This window comes from Erithacus rubecula (assembly GCF_903797595.1).
Source record: "Erithacus rubecula genome assembly, chromosome: 17".
Classification (NCBI taxonomy): Eukaryota; Metazoa; Chordata; class Aves; order Passeriformes; family Muscicapidae; genus Erithacus; species Erithacus rubecula.
In genome coordinates this window covers 3,275,559-3,295,201 of record NC_136669.1, presented here as the reverse complement: position 1 = coordinate 3,295,201, position 19,643 = coordinate 3,275,559, and the positions used below count along the sequence as shown (strand labels likewise).

The following is a 19,643-nucleotide window of genomic DNA, read 5'->3' as shown; positions in this document are numbered from 1 at the left end:
TCTTCTGCCATTGAGATAAGCAGCACTTGGAATGAGCTGTGGCTCAGCTGCAGGCAGCTCCCAGTGGCTGGCAGGCAGGACCAGGTACCAAAGGTCAGTTTAGGAATGGGAGAAACCAAGGAAACAGAGTGGAGGCGGAAAAGCAGCGAGGTGCCCTGGGAGCAGGGGAGCCCTGGCACAGGGCACAGGGCAGGGTCTGGCTGCTGTGTCAGGGACAGACCCCTCACAGCCATTCCTGCCCTCCTGTCCCTGCAGCTGGGACGTGCCAGGTCCTGATGCCTCCCCAGTCCCTGAGTCCCTGTTGACTCACATCTTCCTCACAGACAGGTTGTCCTCTGTTCCATCAGCATGCAGTTATGTTAATATGGAAGCAATAGGTGATTCCAAGGAATATCCTCATTCAGTTGCTTTTTGGGCTTGTTTCCTTCCAGTATTTAGGTGTCAGCCTCATGAGTTCTGATGTTGTGAGGAACTATCTGTGTTGACACTTCTCTTGTGAGCTCCTGCTCATGATAAATTTTAACTAGTACTGGAGGTGTTTTGGACATTTCTGCTTAGGCTCTTGTTTTTTCCCCCTGCTATTAACACCTGATTTCATATCTCCTGGAGAATCCCTAAAAAAAAGTGTTTCCATGATGTTTCCATTAGGCCATTTATTTTTATCAGATTTTATTTTCATTTTTACTCAGCCACCACACTGTATTGCAGGATGTAGACCTAGAATGTACACTGATGCAAGTATGGTACCACTGATTATATACAATTTGAGAAGCTAATCAGTTATTTCACTGTCTTGCTCTCAAAGAGTTTATATAGTTATATGGATCTGGAGGGTTTGAAGATTTTTATTTTTGTTACATTAGAGACAAGTAAAAGGAGCTTGTTGATTTGCTGAGGTTTGACCACCTCAAAGTTCTGTGTAATACACTTGAGAAACTATACAATATAAACACTGGGGAGAAAAATACAAAGAAGATAAAGCCATTTGTACACAAGGCCAAATCCCATGCTGCTGGCACAGCTAGCCCTGTTTATACCCACTGAAAATGTGACCTGCAGCCTTCATTGTTGTAGCTCAGCATTGTGTGTGGCAGCAGGTGTTAACAGGTGACACAGACACAGCAGCCTGTCTGCTTTGTGCTGCTCCACTTCCAGTATTTGCAACACCTGAAAATGACATTCCTTTAACTTGTGTAGCGTGAAGTAGGGCAGTGGAACGTGGGCTGGATTGTCTTTTAACTACAACAATAAACGCCAGCTTTAAATTGCTGCATTAATTCATTTTGATACTCTACAAAGTATTACTGTTTCTGCTTTTTAAACTGTTATTTAATACCAATAGCCACAGGAACTGCATGTATCTTTCAGTGTGTAAAACCAAGCGAAACAAGGACAGGCTTTTAAAAGCTTGATTACAGTTTATTTTTGTTGCATGTAATTTTCAATGAGACTGGTTTATTCTAACAGCTGTAATAAGCATAGCAGATCTGAGAGCTGTTTTGGGATTGCTGGGTCCCTTTCTTTGTCTCTGATGATGGAGGTGTCTTAATTACTGTTTGTTTTCATAAATTTTAAGGATTAGTCATCCTTTGATGCCAGATGACTCAGTTGTACCATATATTTTGAAATCATCATGTTCAAAGGCTTGATGGAGTTGGGTTCTGATAGGAAATTTTGAAACATACTGCTTTGACCTGTAGCCAGTCTTCCAGGTAAAGTGTTCTGGTATGTCATGGCCAGCTCTTAATCCATTTACATGGAGATCTGACAGTTTCAGAAGATACCTTTTAATGTAGATACTTCATTTTTTGCATCTATTTCTGTAACTTTTGTTTGCTGGGTAAATGAAAATCATCTCCAGATCCTGTTGACAGAAGGGGTGGTGACTAAAATCTGAACTCCTTGCTCTGAGAAAGCTCAGGCAGGTCTCCCACCAGGATTTTGCTCTAGCTTCTCTTACTGGCATTCAGAGACCCTTGATTGTTGTGACCTCAGAGCCAGAAAAGAGTGTTTCTGGGAGCTGGGAATGAAATGGGTTTTTCCAGTTACCACTCTCATTTTGTGACACTGTTGTTCCAGTTTTGAAAGGGCAAGAGAATGATTTTTGCAGTGTGAAGATTGATTTAGAGCACTGAATCCCCACCAAACACACAAGGAAAGTGTGGCTGTAATGTCATTGTGGGGGCTTTATTTGGTAGTGACTGGAGCTTTGGTTGGACCAGCCTTTATAGTTCTGTCATGAAACTTCTCTAGAGACACAACCAGCCTCCCCTGTCCTGCTGCTCCCTCATCTCTCTTCTTTGTACTGCATCCCTGAGATTTGCAGTCTTGTTTGCTGGGACAGCCACAGTGCAGTGCCCTTTTGTCAGATCAGTAGGTCTGAGAAGCCATGATTTAATTGCAGTGATCTCCATTTCTAGCTAATGATCACCACCCGTTCTGCAGTGCTCAACTCAGCTGAGAACTAAACACTGGACCCCTCACAAGCTCTGTGGCATTCTCCTTGCCCACATTAGACCATATTCCCTTGCATGGCCCTGACCATCATGCCCACTACATTTCACACAATGCAGTGCTCAGCATTCCAGGAGCAATTCCAGCACTAGAACATCAGTGCTGTGCCCTCTCTGCCATTCCTCCTCTCCTGGCTGCCAACCTGTGGGTCAGGATGTCCTTGTGTTCATCCTTCTGTTCTGCCTTGGTTTCCTTCAGATGAGAGATCTGCATGTGGCCAGATCTGCTCCAGCATGATCCTCCAACCTCAACTTGCCCTCCAGACTTTTTTATCTTAAGGGTGCCATAAGTGGAGCAGTGCAGTTGTGAACAGTTGGAAGGACTGGGGAGAAGTATTCTGTCTGCCAGCTTTCCATAATAAAGCCAAAGGCTGGACCCAGTTTAGGGAGTGGTAGTTCCCATAAACTTGGTTCTTGTGAGAGCTCTTGTGACCAAGCCCCAGGTTATTACTGGGAGTGAGTAGGAATGAAACTCCTTTCTAAGGTGATGTCCAGATCCTGGTTGTGTAGGGTTGAGCACTTCATGTTCAGAGGGCTCTGGAGACACCACTTTGTAAATAATAAAATTTATTACAAACCTATCTAATGCCTTTACTGTCAGTCTTTAACAACACTTACAGAAGATTGTGCTGAAAGTGGCAGTTTACAAGAACAACCACTGATTTTAATCTGTATAGAAGTTTATTGTGATACATGTGGAAACTGAGTTGCTTAAAACATCAAACCAAAATGAATGGGAAATTGTTTTATCTCTTGGGGGAAAATTGTTTCAAACTACTGAACTTGAATAAACAAATAGTCTGTGCAATAAATAGTTACACGATGCACAATTAAGATAAAAGATGATTAGTATGCTAACATTTTATATGGGTTTGGCTACATTAAAAATAGAGGTATAGAGTTATCTGTCTTCAGTTCTGAACTGTAACCATGTTGATGTGTCTCAGTACATACCTCATCGTATTTTATAGGTGGCAAAAGTGGAGTATGTTAGAAAAAAGCCAAAATTAAAAGAAGTTCTGGTGAGATTAGAAGAGCATATGGAATGCACCTGTACATCATCAAATACTAATTCAGATTATAGAGAAGAAGAAACTGGTATGTTTTCCTTTTATTTTTGCATTAATGCTGATTTCATATGGACCTTATTTTTATATCAGTAAAGAACATAAAGCAAATGTTGTTTACAGTGAACTCAGTAGAGAAGCTCCCAGCTACTTATTTATGTTGAAGTGGCCAAATCAGGGCCAGTTTGTGCTGTATAAGGAGTTGGGATTTCAAATTTAAAGTGTATCACTTCTCATTAGGCTGGCCTTTAAATAAATGTAAATGCCCAGTAGTGTTCAGGGCTTGCTTCACTGAGTTAAAGGTTGTCATGTTGCAGCTCCTGGGTGAACTCTGTTGCCTAATTTCTTTAGACTTTGTGGAGACAGGGCTAACACTGAGATTTACTTGACCTTGGGGAAAATATGAATGAAATTAATGTAAAGCACTTGGGAATAAATTCAGGATTCAAGGCTAAGGAGTTTGGAAATAACGTTGCTCATTCCTGTTGTTTCCTTACCTATGTGTACTCAAGAATTTGTCAGTTGTTGCATTAAACCTAAATTTGCCTTAGCAAGACAACCTTTGAGTTACAATGGGGAAAGATTTGTTGGGAAAAATTACTTTCAGGAAACCCACTATGGTAAAAAGGACATTTCCCTTTCTCCTGATGCTGGTTGAAGGCAGCCTCAAAAGTTTATTTTGCACATCTGCAGGGAATTTAAGGGTACAATAGAACCAGCCCAAAATTAAAGAGTCAGTGAAGAGCAGATAGAGGAGGAAAGCTGTCCAAAGGTGATTTTTTAGGTGGCTGGGTAAGGAAGAGTTTTCTGTACTGGCTCCATCCAGCATGGAGACATAAACCTGGTCCAAGCAAATGTAAACTTCAGTTGCTATGTACAGAGCAGAGGAATTAGAATTTCTATAAAAGCAAAGTTAGACCTCTGCTGCAATTTTACTAGACATCAATTTATAATCTGAGCTGAGTGTTTATCTGAAACTAGGTGGAGTTATTAGACAAAACCACCATTAGAAAAAAACCATATAAAGTGGCTGTTTTTAATGTGGGTATGGTTTGATATATTTTCTATGTCTCCAGTTTGGAAAAAAAGTTTCATTAGATCAATCTAAGTTTTTCAAATTGTCTTTAATCGCCATAGATTAAGCAGCTATGATTTTAAGATCAATTTTTTTTTTTGTTGTTGTTTTCATATGTGTAAAAAATGGGACAGAATTATCATGGAAAAAGATGTATTTCTAGGATTTAATTACTTATAGCAACAAAACTTGCACCCAGCAAGTGGATGGTGAGCTGAAAATAGCTCAACTCCAGAGCTGAAGGCAAATGTTGAGTACTGCATGGTAACAATAATTATAGATGGATCCTGGGAATGACGTGTGCAATGCCAACTTCGTTTATTATTTCTTTACTTTTGTGTAATTACTCGGTAAACTCAATGTCAAATCAGACGTTATAAAGTTATTACTTTAATGCAAAGGATAATGAGATTTCTTTGAAATGTAAACGGTTTGAGTATTTATGACTTCAGTGTTACAAGAAATGCATTACCTTAGGGCTTTTCACCAGCCCTGCCCTTATGTTAACAGGAAGGCCTAGGGAATCAGGTAAAAAACGGAAACGAAAAAAGTTAAAACCAACATAAAACCTACTGGGACTATTTGATATTCAGGTAGGACTTATATGCTGAACACCCTAATAGCACAAGTACTGGAAAACTTAATCAAATATCATCACTTCAACTTAATCACTGTTCAAAATCTTGACACTTGCTACCTCAAGGCTGCAAAGAAATTAGATTTGATTGGCTTTGATAATTCTACCTGCTGGTATTTTCCCTTTAAGCTCCACATCACCATCAGCATCTTACATTCTTGTGCTACTTCCTTTTCTTGCCTTTTTTATTTCTTTTTTTTTTTTATTGGAGGGTGCTAATACTTCAGCTTCTGAAATCTCAAGTTCCATTGCCTCTGCTTGTGTTTCATTATTATTGATTTCTGAGGTCAAAGCATCACGTGATAATGCATGAATGAATTGCCAGGTTACAAATCAGTCCTTGGCTGTGAAACATTGAGTGTACATAAAGCAAATTTTATGATTTGTGTGAGACCATCAAACCCATGTTCTGGCATGAACTGGGGTTGATTGTACATGCACCTGACACAATCTGATGATCTGCTTACTTGACCAGAAAGATGCTAAGAAATATTATTTTTTTTTTCTTTGTGTTGCAGAGTCCTGTGTTACTTACACCAGAAAAATTAAGATCTTTATTTTTGGTCCCTTCAGTCTCAGTAGGATGATGATAGTCAAGTCATCAAAATTCATGAGGTTTTCAGTGTAGTGAAAAACTAACACCCTCTCAGTGCAAAAATGACTGAAATCCTTTGGCCAACATATTAGCAATGTATGATGATGGCAACACACATTCCAAATTAAATATGGAATTTCCATTTCTTAATGGCTTGAAAGTATGTAAACTGCAGCACTTGCAATTGATTCTGGTATTTGGAGTGGGAATGATTTGGATTTTGCAGTGTCTGTGCCTAAAGCCTGGATGATGGTGAATTTCATTTCAAGCCTGTGTTTTTGCACATGAACTCCCAGTGGCAGTTTTCATTTATACCAATGTATCATTTCTAAAGAATGCTAAACTTGATATCCTGTTTCAGATTAACAGGTATTTATTTGGAGTAGTATGATAGAAGCAAAGATTTTCTAAAATTCAACTTTAAAAGTGAGCATGTAAACTCAATCAAAACAGCATTTAGAACTTCTTGTCCCAGGTTAGTGACTCTTCATGCAGAACAGTTTTTTATTTTTTAAAGTCATCTACTTCAAGGACAGGACCTTTGATTCTAATCATAGAGTTATTGTATCTTTTTTCTCTCCTGCAGATGTAAGGTGAAAATAAGCTAGAAAAAAAACTTCTCTCTGGGACATGGATGTACATGGTTTGTTACATTCCTGAACCTACTATGTATGGTGCTTATTGACTGTATACTTTATTTGTTCTCCTGTGTGAAAAAAAACTGGCTCAAAAGAACACTTAATGAGAACAAAGAGACAATGTACATTTGTTTAATGTGACATCAAAGCAAGTATTGTAGCACTCTGTGAAACAATAGGAAGCTTCCCTGTCCAAAAAAGAAAAAAAAAAAAACAAACAATACCCGAACGAAAGAAAAACAGAAAAGAAAAAAAAGACAGTTGAATGAATGGAGGATACCAAAAGTACTCAAAAACATGACAAAAATCTAAGTGAATAGTGGATTTCTGTCAGAGCAGACAACGGTGCTTTACGTCAAGAAATGTGCCTGCGTTCTTGATGAAGATGGATGGACACTGGTGGACTCCAGGCACACAAAAAGCAGGAATGTATGAAATGATCAAATGCCACGCAAACACTAGAGAACAATACATCCTTGCTTGGTGGTGTTTTCAAAGTCTATACAAAAAAACCTTCTGGGGAGCCTTAAGTGGATTTTTTTTTTTACACCATAAAGTGATTATTAAGTTTTCTTTTTACTCTTTGCCTAGCTTTTTATTATCTCTTGGACTACATTTGCCAATAACACATAGAAAAGACTGGTATAACAATAAGCAGAACACGAAACGTTATGGTATTTCTCCTAGTGGGATGCAAACTAATGAGATGTATTAAAATAAAAATGGTATACCTATGCATAATTTTCTAGACGTTTCTTGGTTTATGTTCCCCAACCTCCCCCGTAATTTAAAGCATTACATAAAAGAGAAAAAAAAAAAAAAAAAAAAAGAGAAAAAAAAAGAGAGATGTGCGTAAACAAATCATAGGATATCCATGCAAAAATCTTTTTTTTTTTTTTTTTTTTTTTCTTTAAGACTTATGCCAGTTGCCTACTAGTGATATTGTGTTAGCAATTGTCATTCTTATCAGTATACAGATACTTTTATTTCACATGTTGGAGCTGTGTGAAATGTACAAATTCTTGTATCTGCATTGTATAATGTCATGGTGGCATGGGAATTACCTTGCTGCAAATATTTGAACAAAACCTAAAATTCTTTATTTTTGGTAAAATGTTATGCTTTATGTGTATTCAACAGAAATATGTGTTTTTGTAAAGGTGAAGTTTGTATTTTTATCTAAAAATTAACAGTTTTATATACCTGAGAAAGCCTGCTATGTTTTCTTGAACCAAAAAAAAAAAAAAAAAAAAAAAAAAAAAAAAAAAAAAAAAAAAAAATTTTGTGGTCATATTTTTGTAGTAGAATAGCCCAAATAACATCAAAATCTATTTTAACTATAGCAGGGCAGATAAAATACTCTGGCACCAGCTCCAGTATTTTCAAAGTGCCAAAGGATTAAATGTTCAGTTCCCCACAGATTGCAGTGGGAGCCACATGGATAAATCCTTCTGTACTGCTTTGGAAATTTAGGGCTGTGCCAGATATGACATGGCTACTCACTTGGCCAAAATCACTGCCCCACCCCAGTAGTTTGGATTATGTACCCTTTGTTTTATTTGGATTATGACATTGGATATGTAAAATGAACTACTGGATTCTTTTATTTGTGAAACATCTACAAAGAGATGAAAGAGTTTTCTTAGTTTGGAACAACAAAAAAGTTTGTCTTGAAGACAGTGTTTCCACTCAAATAAAAATATCTTCAAATGTGAATGAACTGCAGAACCTTAAAACAAGAGAGCAAGATTTTTAACCTTTCCATTTCTCTAAATATAGTTCAAACATTCCCCTCCTGTTCCTGTAGCTATGGCCAAATTCAACCAAACAAAGCAATGTTAGTTAACAGGCATTATTGGCTTCAGATGCTAATGCAGAGATAGAGTTAGTCACCATTCTATTTTGTGATCATTTTTCCCAATGTATTTGTTGAGCACCAAAACTGGAAATACATTTAACTAAGATTGTCTGTGCTTGTTTTCCACTAAGTGTACTGTTCACAATGTTATGCACATGAATGTATGTGTCTGCGTTTAAAAAAGTGTATAAAATGTAATTTATATATTTATGTTTCAGTGGGATGCCAATAATGTTGCTCCGTTCCTTTTTTTTCTTTTTTATTTTTATTTTTTTTTTTTTTGTCTAAAGGATATCTAATGAAAGAAAAAAAAAAAAAACAAACCAAACATATATCCATTAAAATCATGTAGATGAAAAGCATTGTGACCCACTCAGACACTGTGCAGGTGTGAAAGGATGTCAAAGTCACTTAAGTGGAATAGTTTGCAAAACAACTCTTGGAAAGAGTCCTGGGGTTGGGCTGGCATGAGGAGGTTGTGTTTGGGTTTGTGGGCAGCTCCTTGGGAGTGACTCCCCTGGGTATCCTGGAGCTCTGATTTCCATCACCAGGCACTCTGGCCTTGTAGCAAAGTCTTGAAACAAAGCAAACGGAGAGGTTTTCTTGATGCCAGCAAATAAATGTGTTATGCCAAATTCAGCACACCAGGAGAGAGTGAAGACTGAATGGGGACTTTTCCAATAGCTGCTTGTTTGAGACTTGTAGTCTTGAGTTAATTTTGTTACGAGGAATGAAACGCACACGAGTCTTTGTTGTCAAGCACAGTGTTCATACAGCATGCGGCAGAAAACACAAAAATCTCAGGGCTATGTTCTCAGCTACTATAAATTGGCAAATGTTTCTGACTTCAGATGCCCCCAAGCTAATTTACATCAGATGAGGATGCAGTCCATGGCTGTTAAATTTTGAGGAGCAGTGTCACAACATGAGCATCACTTCCTGCAGCCCAGCTGAGCTCTCACCCACCAGGTTGTGGGATTAGTCCTCCCTCAAAGTGGCAGATACAACCAGAAGGAACAGTGACACTAAAGCTTGTGACACGGGAGTCACAATCAATTCAAAGTTAAGTTGGACATTTCAAGGGCCATATCCTCAGCTGGTGTAAATCACCACCAGTCCATTGCCTGCAATGGAGCTGTACCAGCTTACACCACTTGAGGGGCTGGTCCCTCATTCTTGCTCATCCCTTCCACTCCTCGGTCCCGCAGGGATCTCAGATTGTCGTGTATGGTTAATGTAATCCTGTGTTCTCTAATACTTAAGCACAATAAGTGAATATAAGAATGAGTGTCAGACTTAACTTTGAATGTCCAAGCTCTGAAATGGTTTGTTTCACCATTGTGGCTGTAAATTAAACAGTTCTCTGTGCATTCGTGAATGCCGTGTCATATCTTCTTCTGCTGTCTGCTGGAGGTGGCCTCCCATTTGGAGTGTTACAGGGAAGGGTGTGAGCAATTGGAGCCACAAGATATCTGATGGACAGCTCTGTTAATTGTGGGGTGGGGGGTGAGTAGGGGGCTGAATGGAGCTGAGGATGGTGGTTGTGAAAAGTTGCACTTCCATGCAGTGCTTTAAGACCTTGTTGGTTTTGTCTTTCCACGTTGAAGGCAGCAGTTTGGGGATGAAATGTTTTTCTGTTTTATGTTCTGCACTCATTTGCTCTGTCCAGGGATCCAGAACTTCTTGGTCTGATTATATCTTTTTCTGAGGTCTTGTCTGATCAGAAAAAACACACAGAGAGAACTGCCCAAACCCAGTCTCAGCATTACAATATGGTGTATGGTCACTGATTCTTTAGTTGATTCATTACATTAATTCAGTGCTTCATCTTTCCAGACCTGTCCTTCAGATTCTTTTGAGTGAAACCAAGGACTGTGTGCCAGTTTGCTTTCCTTTTCTGTCCTCTGCCCTGCCTGGCATCTGCTTTGTTAAGCACTGCACAGTGACTGCAGGCAGTTGCTCCTCTCCCAGGTTCCCAGGTAGCTCCAGCACTTTGACTTTAGGCTTTTTAGTCTTGCTTGAAACAGCATCCTCCTTCCACTGGCATTCAGCATTCCACTTATGAGGTTCTCTTGCCTGTCCTCCTCAGGTCCATGTTGCCTTTCTGTGGGCTGTTTTCCAACTATTCTCTGCCTGACTTTCCCATCCCTCTTGTCTCTGTCTCTCAGAAATGATTTTCCCTTTCTAAGATGTGTCTTGTATCTGTTTTCTCTCCTCCTGCCTGACAGAACAGCCTTTGATCTGTTGGTCTCCAAATCAGTTGGTTTATCTAGGCATGTGCCCTGAGATCTTCTCTCCCAGACCCACAGGCCTATAACTGACCCCCAACATGAAAGGCAAATGATTTAGAGAAAAAGATTCATCTTTGCATTTGGGAAAATACTACTGAAGACTCTTTGCTAAAACTCTGTCCAATTCCAGCAGCAGCAATGCTGCAATAGTGGCATTGAAGCTGTTCCAGCCAGCTGACAGTTTAATTAGGATCAGTGGCCCCATTTATGTTTTAATTTGAAAGTTTCAGATTTTATTTTGAAGTTTCAAAACTACCTCAGATTTGCATGCTCATATTTTACTGTGAATCAAAGGAAATCATGTTTGTAGGTCCCTCCTATGGTTATGAAAATGTTCTGGGTAGTTATCTGACCCTCAGTTGGGCTGCTGTAAAACAGACACCATGTAGGGTTTTTGAATGAAGTAATTTTCTTGGTGTTTCTCAGATCTCAGAGTCAGGTCAACTCATAGGAATCCCACTTAAATTTCCTTTAATTCCAGGTACAAAGCCTATCAGTGTTGCGTTCCTCAAAAAATCAGCCTGTTTTGTGTTTATTACTCAATTTATTAACTGTCTGTGTTCCCACATTTTAATAGCAAGGCATTACCCCGTGTCTGAGCTTTTCTGTGCTGCTCTTTGCTGTAGCATCTCTGTGGCACAGCCTTGGGCTGCTTTGTGTTCCTATCTCCTCTGAAATAAAGAACTATTGTTATCCCATTTTAGGCGAGACCGAGGCATGGAGAAAAGCCTGTGCAAGGTCATACAGCAAAGCTGTGGCAGAACCAGGGAGAGGACTCAGATCTGAGTGCTCATCCAGTGCCCTAAATCACACGACCATCTTCCCTTTCCAAGAATGAATCCTTGCACCCTTAGAGCTAAATACTGAACAGACTGAGGGTAAGTCATTTTGCCTAATTACTGTGCATTGGATAGATGATCAAAAGTCACTGCCATATTGTCAGAGAACTTAGTGATTGATGAAAATCCATCTTTCTGCCCAGACAATTATGCAGCCTTTTATCCTATCATGAGCCAGTCATTTCCTGCTTCTCTTAGGAGTCAGCTTTTCATGACTTACAGTCAGAATTATGCACATAGAACAAGACTCAGATTTTATGGGAATTTACAAAAAATTCAGTAGACAATTTTCATTCTCCTTTAGTTCAATGTCATTCCTTCCTTTTATGGTGTGGGTAACATTTCCATGGGGAACTGTTTTAATCATGGGCCCAATCTGAATTTTTTTTTCCCAGGCCCTAACATGGAAAAATACTTTAAGAGATGCCTGTGTTTGCTCTTCTTCAAACTGGTGCCTGAGCATGCTCCTAGGTTTGGACAAACATCCCATTGACCTCAGGCAAATGGAGCAGAGTTGATGCTTTATTTTTTAATTACTGTGTGCCTTCCTGACACAGGATCCCAGTTGTGGGCTGGGGGGTCTTTGTGCTCTCAGGGTGTTGAAGAATTTTGCAAGCAACCCCAAAGATGAAGTAATAACAAGACTTGTATATACAACTAGGAAAACAGCTGGGAGTCAAACACTCCTGATTCCATGGAGGTTGCCATTTTGAATTACATATTTTGGGGAAAATATTTCCTTGGCATGGGTGGATTCAGGACTGCAGTTGTTAATGCCAGTGAGCCCATTTCAGATGATCTGTTTGGGTACCTCAGGATATAGTTTGAAAACTCACAATTCTACTGTTAACAGACAAATTTGATACGGCAGAAATTAATGTGAAATTTGGCAACTTTTGGTTTAGGGGGAAAAAGAAAAATGTTTAGTAGGTAGAGTAAACAAGACCAAAGGCTCGATCATTTTTTCTTTTTACAGTTGTGGCATGCCAGCTGTCCCTTTAGTCATTCTAATTACTTGCTGCATCAGTCTAAAGTATGTGCTGAAGTAGCTCAGAATCACTACAACATGTGAAAAGTTAGGACTGGTTCTTGTTGAACTGCTGCCTATTACCATGGCATATGACTATGAGGTGGGGCCCACAATCACAGTTGTAAATCAAAGAACAAGTCATAGGTTAGGTTGTGTTTTCCTTAGATATTGTCTCTAAGTTTGCTTTCTGTATGCTGGTCTCGAGGGACGTTTGGTGAGCTTTCCAATTAGGTGGAAAGTCATGAATACCTCTTTCCCAACCTGAGGGTAAGGAAGTGCTAACTCTTAGTCTAGCTCATAATCAATGGATGAAATTCTGGGAGCATCCTGGTGACAGAATTTCTGTCACTTGAAGATTTCATGTCACATTTTTCCGGGGTTACTTCTTCCCGTAGAGAGGAATAAAATAATTTATATGTTTGACTTACTAGCAGTGCACCAAATCTGATTTGGTTTCAGTTTTGGGTGACTCAAGAATTTCTGTTTGGACTGATCCTTGTGCATGCCAGATGTCTCCCAAGTTCATAGATAAAATACACAGAGGAAGGATCACTTGAGAGCTTCAACAGAAAAGAAGGTCACATGTGAAGGCTGGAGTAGTGCCTCAAACCAGGAAATAAAGAGCCAAGTTTATAACGTGTTACGCACTCATCTTCAGATCAGACCTGTTATTTTGGCCTCTATATACTATCTTTGATCTTCCATAATGGGTTTACTGTCCAGCTTTGAGTAGGTCTTAAATCAGATGTGCAAAATGCAGAAACACACAGAGGTGCAGTTGAACCCATCAGGCTTGAAATCCCCTGGGATTTTTAAAACATCTTCATTCTTGAAAGCAATCAGAAATAAGTAGGAAAAAAGCATTTTAAAGCATTTCTGAAAATCCCACCCTGGTTTATTTGGCAGGTGAAAAAAGGATCCAGAAGAGATACTACTTATAAGGATCATTCAGTGACAAAGTAAATGCTCATAGAGAATGCTCATGCTTCAATCTTTCAGCAGTTAATTATCATCTTTACAGACCATAATACTGGAATACTTCACTTATCAATGCATCAGGGCTTGGATGAACTTTGAGACGCATGAAAACAAGACACTCCTTAGGCCTGTGGTAGCTCTGAGTTCTGGTAACTGATCAACCAATTACATAATTGGTGAGGTCTCTACCTTGCCTGAGCAGATACAACTCCATTGACTTCTCTGGAGGTGACAGTTACCTGAGAACTGACCCGAAACTCTTGCCACGAAGCAGATAATGGTTTCATATTTTGCTGTTTAGTGTTGTTGTAAAAATAGACTCATTTCCTGGAGCAGTTAGAACAAGAAAATAGGGAAAAGCAATTTCCCACAGAGACTCATCCACGCTGGAATTCACCGAGGACCCCGGATGTGCTGATAGAAAACATAAAACAGCAACTTTGTTTAGGGAAGCCTCTGACCTGTCAAAAATGCAGAGCATTTCTTACCAGACTTTTCCTTGGCAATTAGTGGGTAGAATTACTCATAGAAATTGTTTTGTTTGCTCACAAGGGGAGAAGTAAGACATAAATTCAAGATAGCCCCTCTTTGACCACAAGAAAGATTCTGTTCATGGAATTCTGTTCATGGTGAGGTTCTGGGTGGCCTCAACTCCCTTTGGGGATGAACTCAAACATTTAAACCTCAGTGAAGTATGAAGGACTTTTCCAGACTTGCTGGACATCCCTAGCTGGAATTTTTTCAGCAGTCTAGGGGATTTGGGCATCCACTCTTAATTCATTTTTACGTGACTTTCAAGAAACCTCTGTTGGCTTCAGAACATCTCTGTCTTTATTCTGAAGAGAGACTAATTTTGACCCAACGATGTCACTGTGATTTCTGCCTTCCATCTCTAGGTTTCAGACATTTCAGATGGGAAAGTATTTGACATTTCAGATGTTCAAAAGGGAGTCCCCTTCACTCTGGCCATGTTTCACCTTCCCTTAGCACTTTGGCTTTACATGCATTTTCTGTATAATGGTGGTGCTGGTTTAACTGAGGACCAGGGAAGTTTCAAGGGGCAGATTTCACCTCTGGGCTCTGCTCAGCTGCTGTTGGAGTCTGTGTGGGGCCAGGGAGGAGGGAGAGATGCTCCATCACTCCAGTGTGGCTGAGGGCTCCACTCCTGGAAGTGAGGACATTTCTTGGCCCAAACTCCCCCATTGTAAAGTATTCTGCTCATAGATCTCCATGGAGCCAGGAAGATACTAAAAAACCTGCCCAGGTTCTGAATTCCCCCTGACTCCAGGGGTTTTCCACAGCAAAAGTGACAGGAGCAATTTATCCCAGATAGAGTGGTTTCTTCAGGCCCTGTCTGCCTATTTGTGGAGTCAGGCAGGTTAATGCTCAGCTTTACAGCCCCAAACACTGCTTTTAAATCAAAGTTTCACTGAAACCTTTCAATAAACCATTCCATAGGAACATGGGAAAGCTTTAACTATTCAATGGTTTTCCACCAGCTCAGCTACACTGGAAAACCCAGAGCTAAGCTTGCCCTCTCTGGGCCTTCCCCTTCCATAGTTTCTTCAGCATGTTTCTTTTAAAAGGCAAGTGAGAAAAAAAAAAACCAACTTAAAATGGTATCTTAAAAAGGTGGGAAATCAAGCAGTTCATATAATCTTGATTCCTTTATCTCACTTAATTAAGGAGAAGTTTGCCAATAGTGATCTGGTATTTCCTAAAACAAGCATATATGAAGAACATTTTTGAGGAGCTTCAAAAGAATTTTCAGGCTAGATCAGGAAAAGATAAAAACAGAAGTGGAAACTTCTAATACACTTTATATTTCAGTACTTACAGGAAGTACATTGTTGAAGAGGATGCTAATGAATTCTGCAGGAGGAGGTTTCCAAAAGAAAAATGAAATGGCACCTTCTCTATCTTAGAGAAAAGGTCTGAGGACTTTTGCAGTTATGACAGATATGCAGTGGAAATGTATAGTCATATCACCTGGAGAGAGTCTATCTCTGGCAAAAGGCTTTTTGGAGTTTCAAGTGTGTGTACACTATTGAATTTCTGTAGCAACTTCCTGGTGTAGCTGTGAAAAGTGATAAAGGGAATGGTAAAAGCCTATCTTGCTTTCAGTTGCCCTGTTCTACACCCCAGAGGACAGAAATGCTGCCCTGAGTTGTGCCTGGCTTCAGGAAGCATGGCAGGAGTGGCTGAGGATGAGCACAGAATGCTGGTGCTGATGTTCCCAACCACATTGTGAGGCCAGCAAAGTGAAAATAGCAACATGAATACCCCAATACACCAGTGACACTGGTCTGGAAAAATTATTATTTGACAGAGTCTTAATTAACTCAAGTGAAGAAGTAATTCTAAAATCCCGATTTTGGAGTCCCAGAGAGTTAATGCTCTCAGAAATGATGTGATACAGGATTGTTTCACATTTATAAAGCACACAGAAATCCTAGGTAACAGGTAACAGTTTTGCACTGTTTGGAGAGTTCTCTGGTGTTAGCAAAGCTCTTTGTGCTGCCTTAAGAGTGGAGGGTTTGCACCCTAGGCTCAGCTCAAGGGTTCAGGCATGAACATATTTTAGGCAGCAAGGCATTTCCATCAGGAATGAAGCACATGGACACTTTTTTCTTTTGTGCAGGCAAGATATTTAAATAGAGGGTTAGTATGTCTTTGTATCTTCAGGTGTCCCAGATCCTTCTGAGCCTGTGGTCACTGGAAGACTCTCTGACTGAAAATCCAGAGGCTTTGCCCTTGTGAAAGATTCTACTCTTGCTTGGAAGTGAGATTTGGACTCCTGAGTTACAAAGATGCTTTTTCAATTGTTCTATCTGTCTTTCTGCTTCTTTATAAATCAACCTGCGTGGCCTGAACTGAATGTTTAAATAATAAACAGCTAAAAGACAGTCTGATGGCTTCCTTCTGAGTGTTTCCCTTAGGGAGCCCTTGGGATCACATGGCAGATGCCCTGACCTTAAGGACCTGCTTTTGGGATGCTTTTTTTACAATGCTAACAAACCTCACATTTTAACTAGCTGTTAAATAATCCAGTCAGTGGTAACTATTCAGAACAGGGATTGGGAGAGTATTCTTGCTGGCATCATGGTTCTGTTCATGTGCTGGCCAGGGATGAAGGGCTGGAAAACTGTGTGGTGGAAGAGACTATTAATGTGATTTTCCACAACTTTCCTTGCAGCTGCATTTTTGAGAGGAGAGAGAGAGAGATGGCTAGGCTTGCAGTAACATGTTGTGCCGTCATAAATGCTACAGCCACCATCTGTTTCCAGCCCACGACTTGAAAGAAAACTGAGCAGTAATCTCATAATTCACATGAGCGTTTTACACTTGTGAACCCTTCCCAACCTTTGTCTAATAATGAGGGGAGTGCATGGTGCTAAGTTTTGTATTTTTCCTGTACGTATTAGTGTTTATTTGTATGTCTTTTCCTGTTTTGTTGTTTTGTGGGTGTTTTTTTTGTTTTTCCAGGAGAAAAGAAAATTCACTGGTCGGAAAATCAGACCAGTTCCACAGTCAAAAGAAATGTAATAAAGGCAAAATCCCCAATTCCATTGATCTTGCTGGCAAAATTCTCCAGGAGGAGGTGCATTTAACATTCCTCAGTGTGTCTGTCTTAGTTACTTGTTGGTAAAAAGAAAGAGAGACATTAGAAAGTCAAGAGGCAGGTTGCTGAACTGCCCTTTCCCTGCAGAAACAGAGCTGCTACAAGAGCTGGACATGCACATTTTGAACTGAACCATCAGACAGGATGGTAATGGTAGGTTGGATTTTAATGAAAACAGATTCTTCTGCTAATCTTCGCTTGGGGCTGGCCCTTGGCAGGATTAAGGATCCCACCTGCTGTGCCAAAAACATGCTCAGGTTCAGGGCTGGTGGGTGGGAAGAGCACAAACATCTGAGAGTGACTCTGGTGAGCAATCCCAGCCTGTCCTGGTGCAGTGCCCTCAGGGAAGCCAAAGAGCTGAGATCATTTAGTTGATGGAAATACTGCTCCCCTCCAGCCTGCAAAGCACGGCTGAGCATCATTAAGGATTTCTTGCTGGCTGCTCTTCGAAACCAAGGGCTGCTGTGTCTCCCAGCCTCCTCTCACCTTTGGACCCAATTTGCACACCTCCTCCTACCACAGCTCAATGACCTCCTGCTCTCCTCTGGCCTTAGGAACAATGGCTTTCATCATCCCTTCCACACTGCAGAGCAGTTTAAGGATGAAAGGGCTTCTCATTTCATATATCCCACTGCTGCTAGAGCTATAAATCACTGATGGACTGAATTTATAGCCAACTGCTACTGCAAACAAGTGAAATTTATTTTGTGTTGTCATATGTATGGTCCAAGCTGTCCAAGAAGCTGCCAAACAAAGAACTGAGCTGCTGCTGAACAACCCATTCAATCTATTCTCATTTTATTTAAAAATAATAAATAACTGTCAATCAAAGGAACTTATTTTGACATGTGTGACCTGCTGGGTGAACTGCAGTATCTCCAGGATGTGTCTGTGAGTGGAAGATAGCTGCTAGCTTTTGCCAGGTCCAGCAGATATGACATGAAGTTCCACCAAGAAAAGGTTTGTGGGCTCACTAGGATTGGGGACAGGTTGATGGCCACCTCCTTTTTTTTAGCTTTACTTGCTCTTCTGAGAGTGTTTGGTCAGGTAGCCCAGGGGTTGCAGTGACTTCTGTTTGAATCAGTGACGAATTTTCATTGATCTGTACAGAGCAGTGTCCCTAATTCTGTCTCAGTTTGCTGACAGGTGGATTGTTGGTGGTCTCTGGGGTCTAGAAAGCTGGCCTGTGCCTATTTTGGTGCCTTGTGATGGCGATGAGCTAAAAATGAGAGAGAAGAAACTCTTGAAGCTGCTGGGGTCTGAATCACATATTTCTGTATGATTTCCTTACAGAGCCGACGAGCCTGAAAGGTTATTTTTGTATTTTACCCATTAATTAGCTGGGGGTGTTGGGAGCTGTCATATCGAGCAGCCTTTCCCTGCTCACTCCTGTTGTCCTGCTGGATTCAATCCCTGCAGCCTCCCACCCCCTTGTGTGTAGTTTATGGCCACATCTGGAGTGTCTCCCTGCACACGTGCTGCTAGGAGCCTCCTCCCTGCTGGCACAAACCTCATGGCTTTTGGGGTCTGTGGGGTGACTGCCATCCTTCCCAACACTTGTCTTTCCATGAGAGGGAAAAAGAGAAGGGGCAGTGGCAGGGAAGGCCTCTGACACGAAATTCCCAGGAACAGGATTTGCACATTTTATGACCGTTCAGATGGAAATGCAGTGGAACTGAATTATTCCTCCTTAATCCTGCTTTCTCACTTTCCTCCCAGCAGCCTCTTCCCCTGCAGTTTAGGTAACACAGAAGCTTATAAACAAATCCCACCGCGTGAAAAATAGCAGAGGGGGGGAAGAAAAGGGACCTGGGTTAGGGCTGTGATGGATAGACAGGTGGAAGGCAGGCACCAGAAGGGAGGATGAATGGTAAAAGCCTTTGATGGAAACACTAAAGAGCTATTGAAAATCCAAGGGGTGGGGGGAGGGAGGAGAAAGAATAGCAGGAGGAGGGAAAGCAAGGGAGTCGTGCCCCCGTCCCCCCGCCCTCTTTCTCAGGATGTTGAAAGTATTTGTCCTTCGTTACAAAATGATTGAACTGCCGCCAGGCCAGGCCACCCTTCCAGCCATTGCACTGGGAAACTGGCACTTCTGAAAGCCTTGTCGCCTCTCAAATTTTATAGCTTTCCCTTTTTTTGGTGGGAGTTTTTGTGTTGTGCTGTTTGCAGGATTGTTTTCAGATTTGCTGCGTATCAAAGAAAACTATGTATTGTTTTTGTTGCTCTGACAAACACAGAATCCAGGTAATGAAAAGAAAAAATTAAAAAAATAAAAGCACATTTTTATCAGAAAGCACAGCTGTCTGCCTTTTATTGAGTCAGAATTTCATGCTTTTGGTATTCACATTGTGAATTTGGTTTACCTCTTGTGCTTTTTGAAGGAAGAATTTCATCCTACAAATAGAACTTCTGCTTTACTAATGTCTCTGGGTGCATAAAAGTGGTGCCTGTTCTTCAGAGTCATGGTAGAGAGGATCACCGTGTTCTGTCTTAATTAAAA

General features: G+C 40.6%; 1 protein-coding gene across 6 annotated transcripts in view; it reads left to right on the top strand.

Annotated features, from left to right (window-relative positions):
- PDGFA (platelet derived growth factor subunit A) overlaps positions 1-19,436 on the top strand; it is a 34,456-nt gene extending 15,020 nt beyond the window's left edge. Inside the window, exons 5-8 of one of the 6 annotated variants that reach the window (XR_013776204.1) lie at positions 3,485-3,611; positions 5,166-5,248; positions 6,249-6,362; positions 6,474-7,266. Coding sequence is in view for 3 of the 6 variants with exons in the window: in XM_079320667.1 (XP_079176793.1) it covers positions 3,485-3,611; positions 11,379-11,512 (261 nt within the window). In the remaining 3 variants the exon portion in view is untranslated. Of the gene's footprint in view, positions 1-3,484; positions 3,612-5,165; positions 5,249-6,248; positions 6,363-6,473; positions 7,267-11,378; positions 11,553-16,717 lie in introns of those variants that run through there. The other 5 variants (XR_013776203.1, XM_079320667.1, XM_079320668.1 and 2 more) reach the window with 5 other exon arrangements.
- The last annotated feature ends 207 nt before the right edge of the window (positions 19,437-19,643 follow it).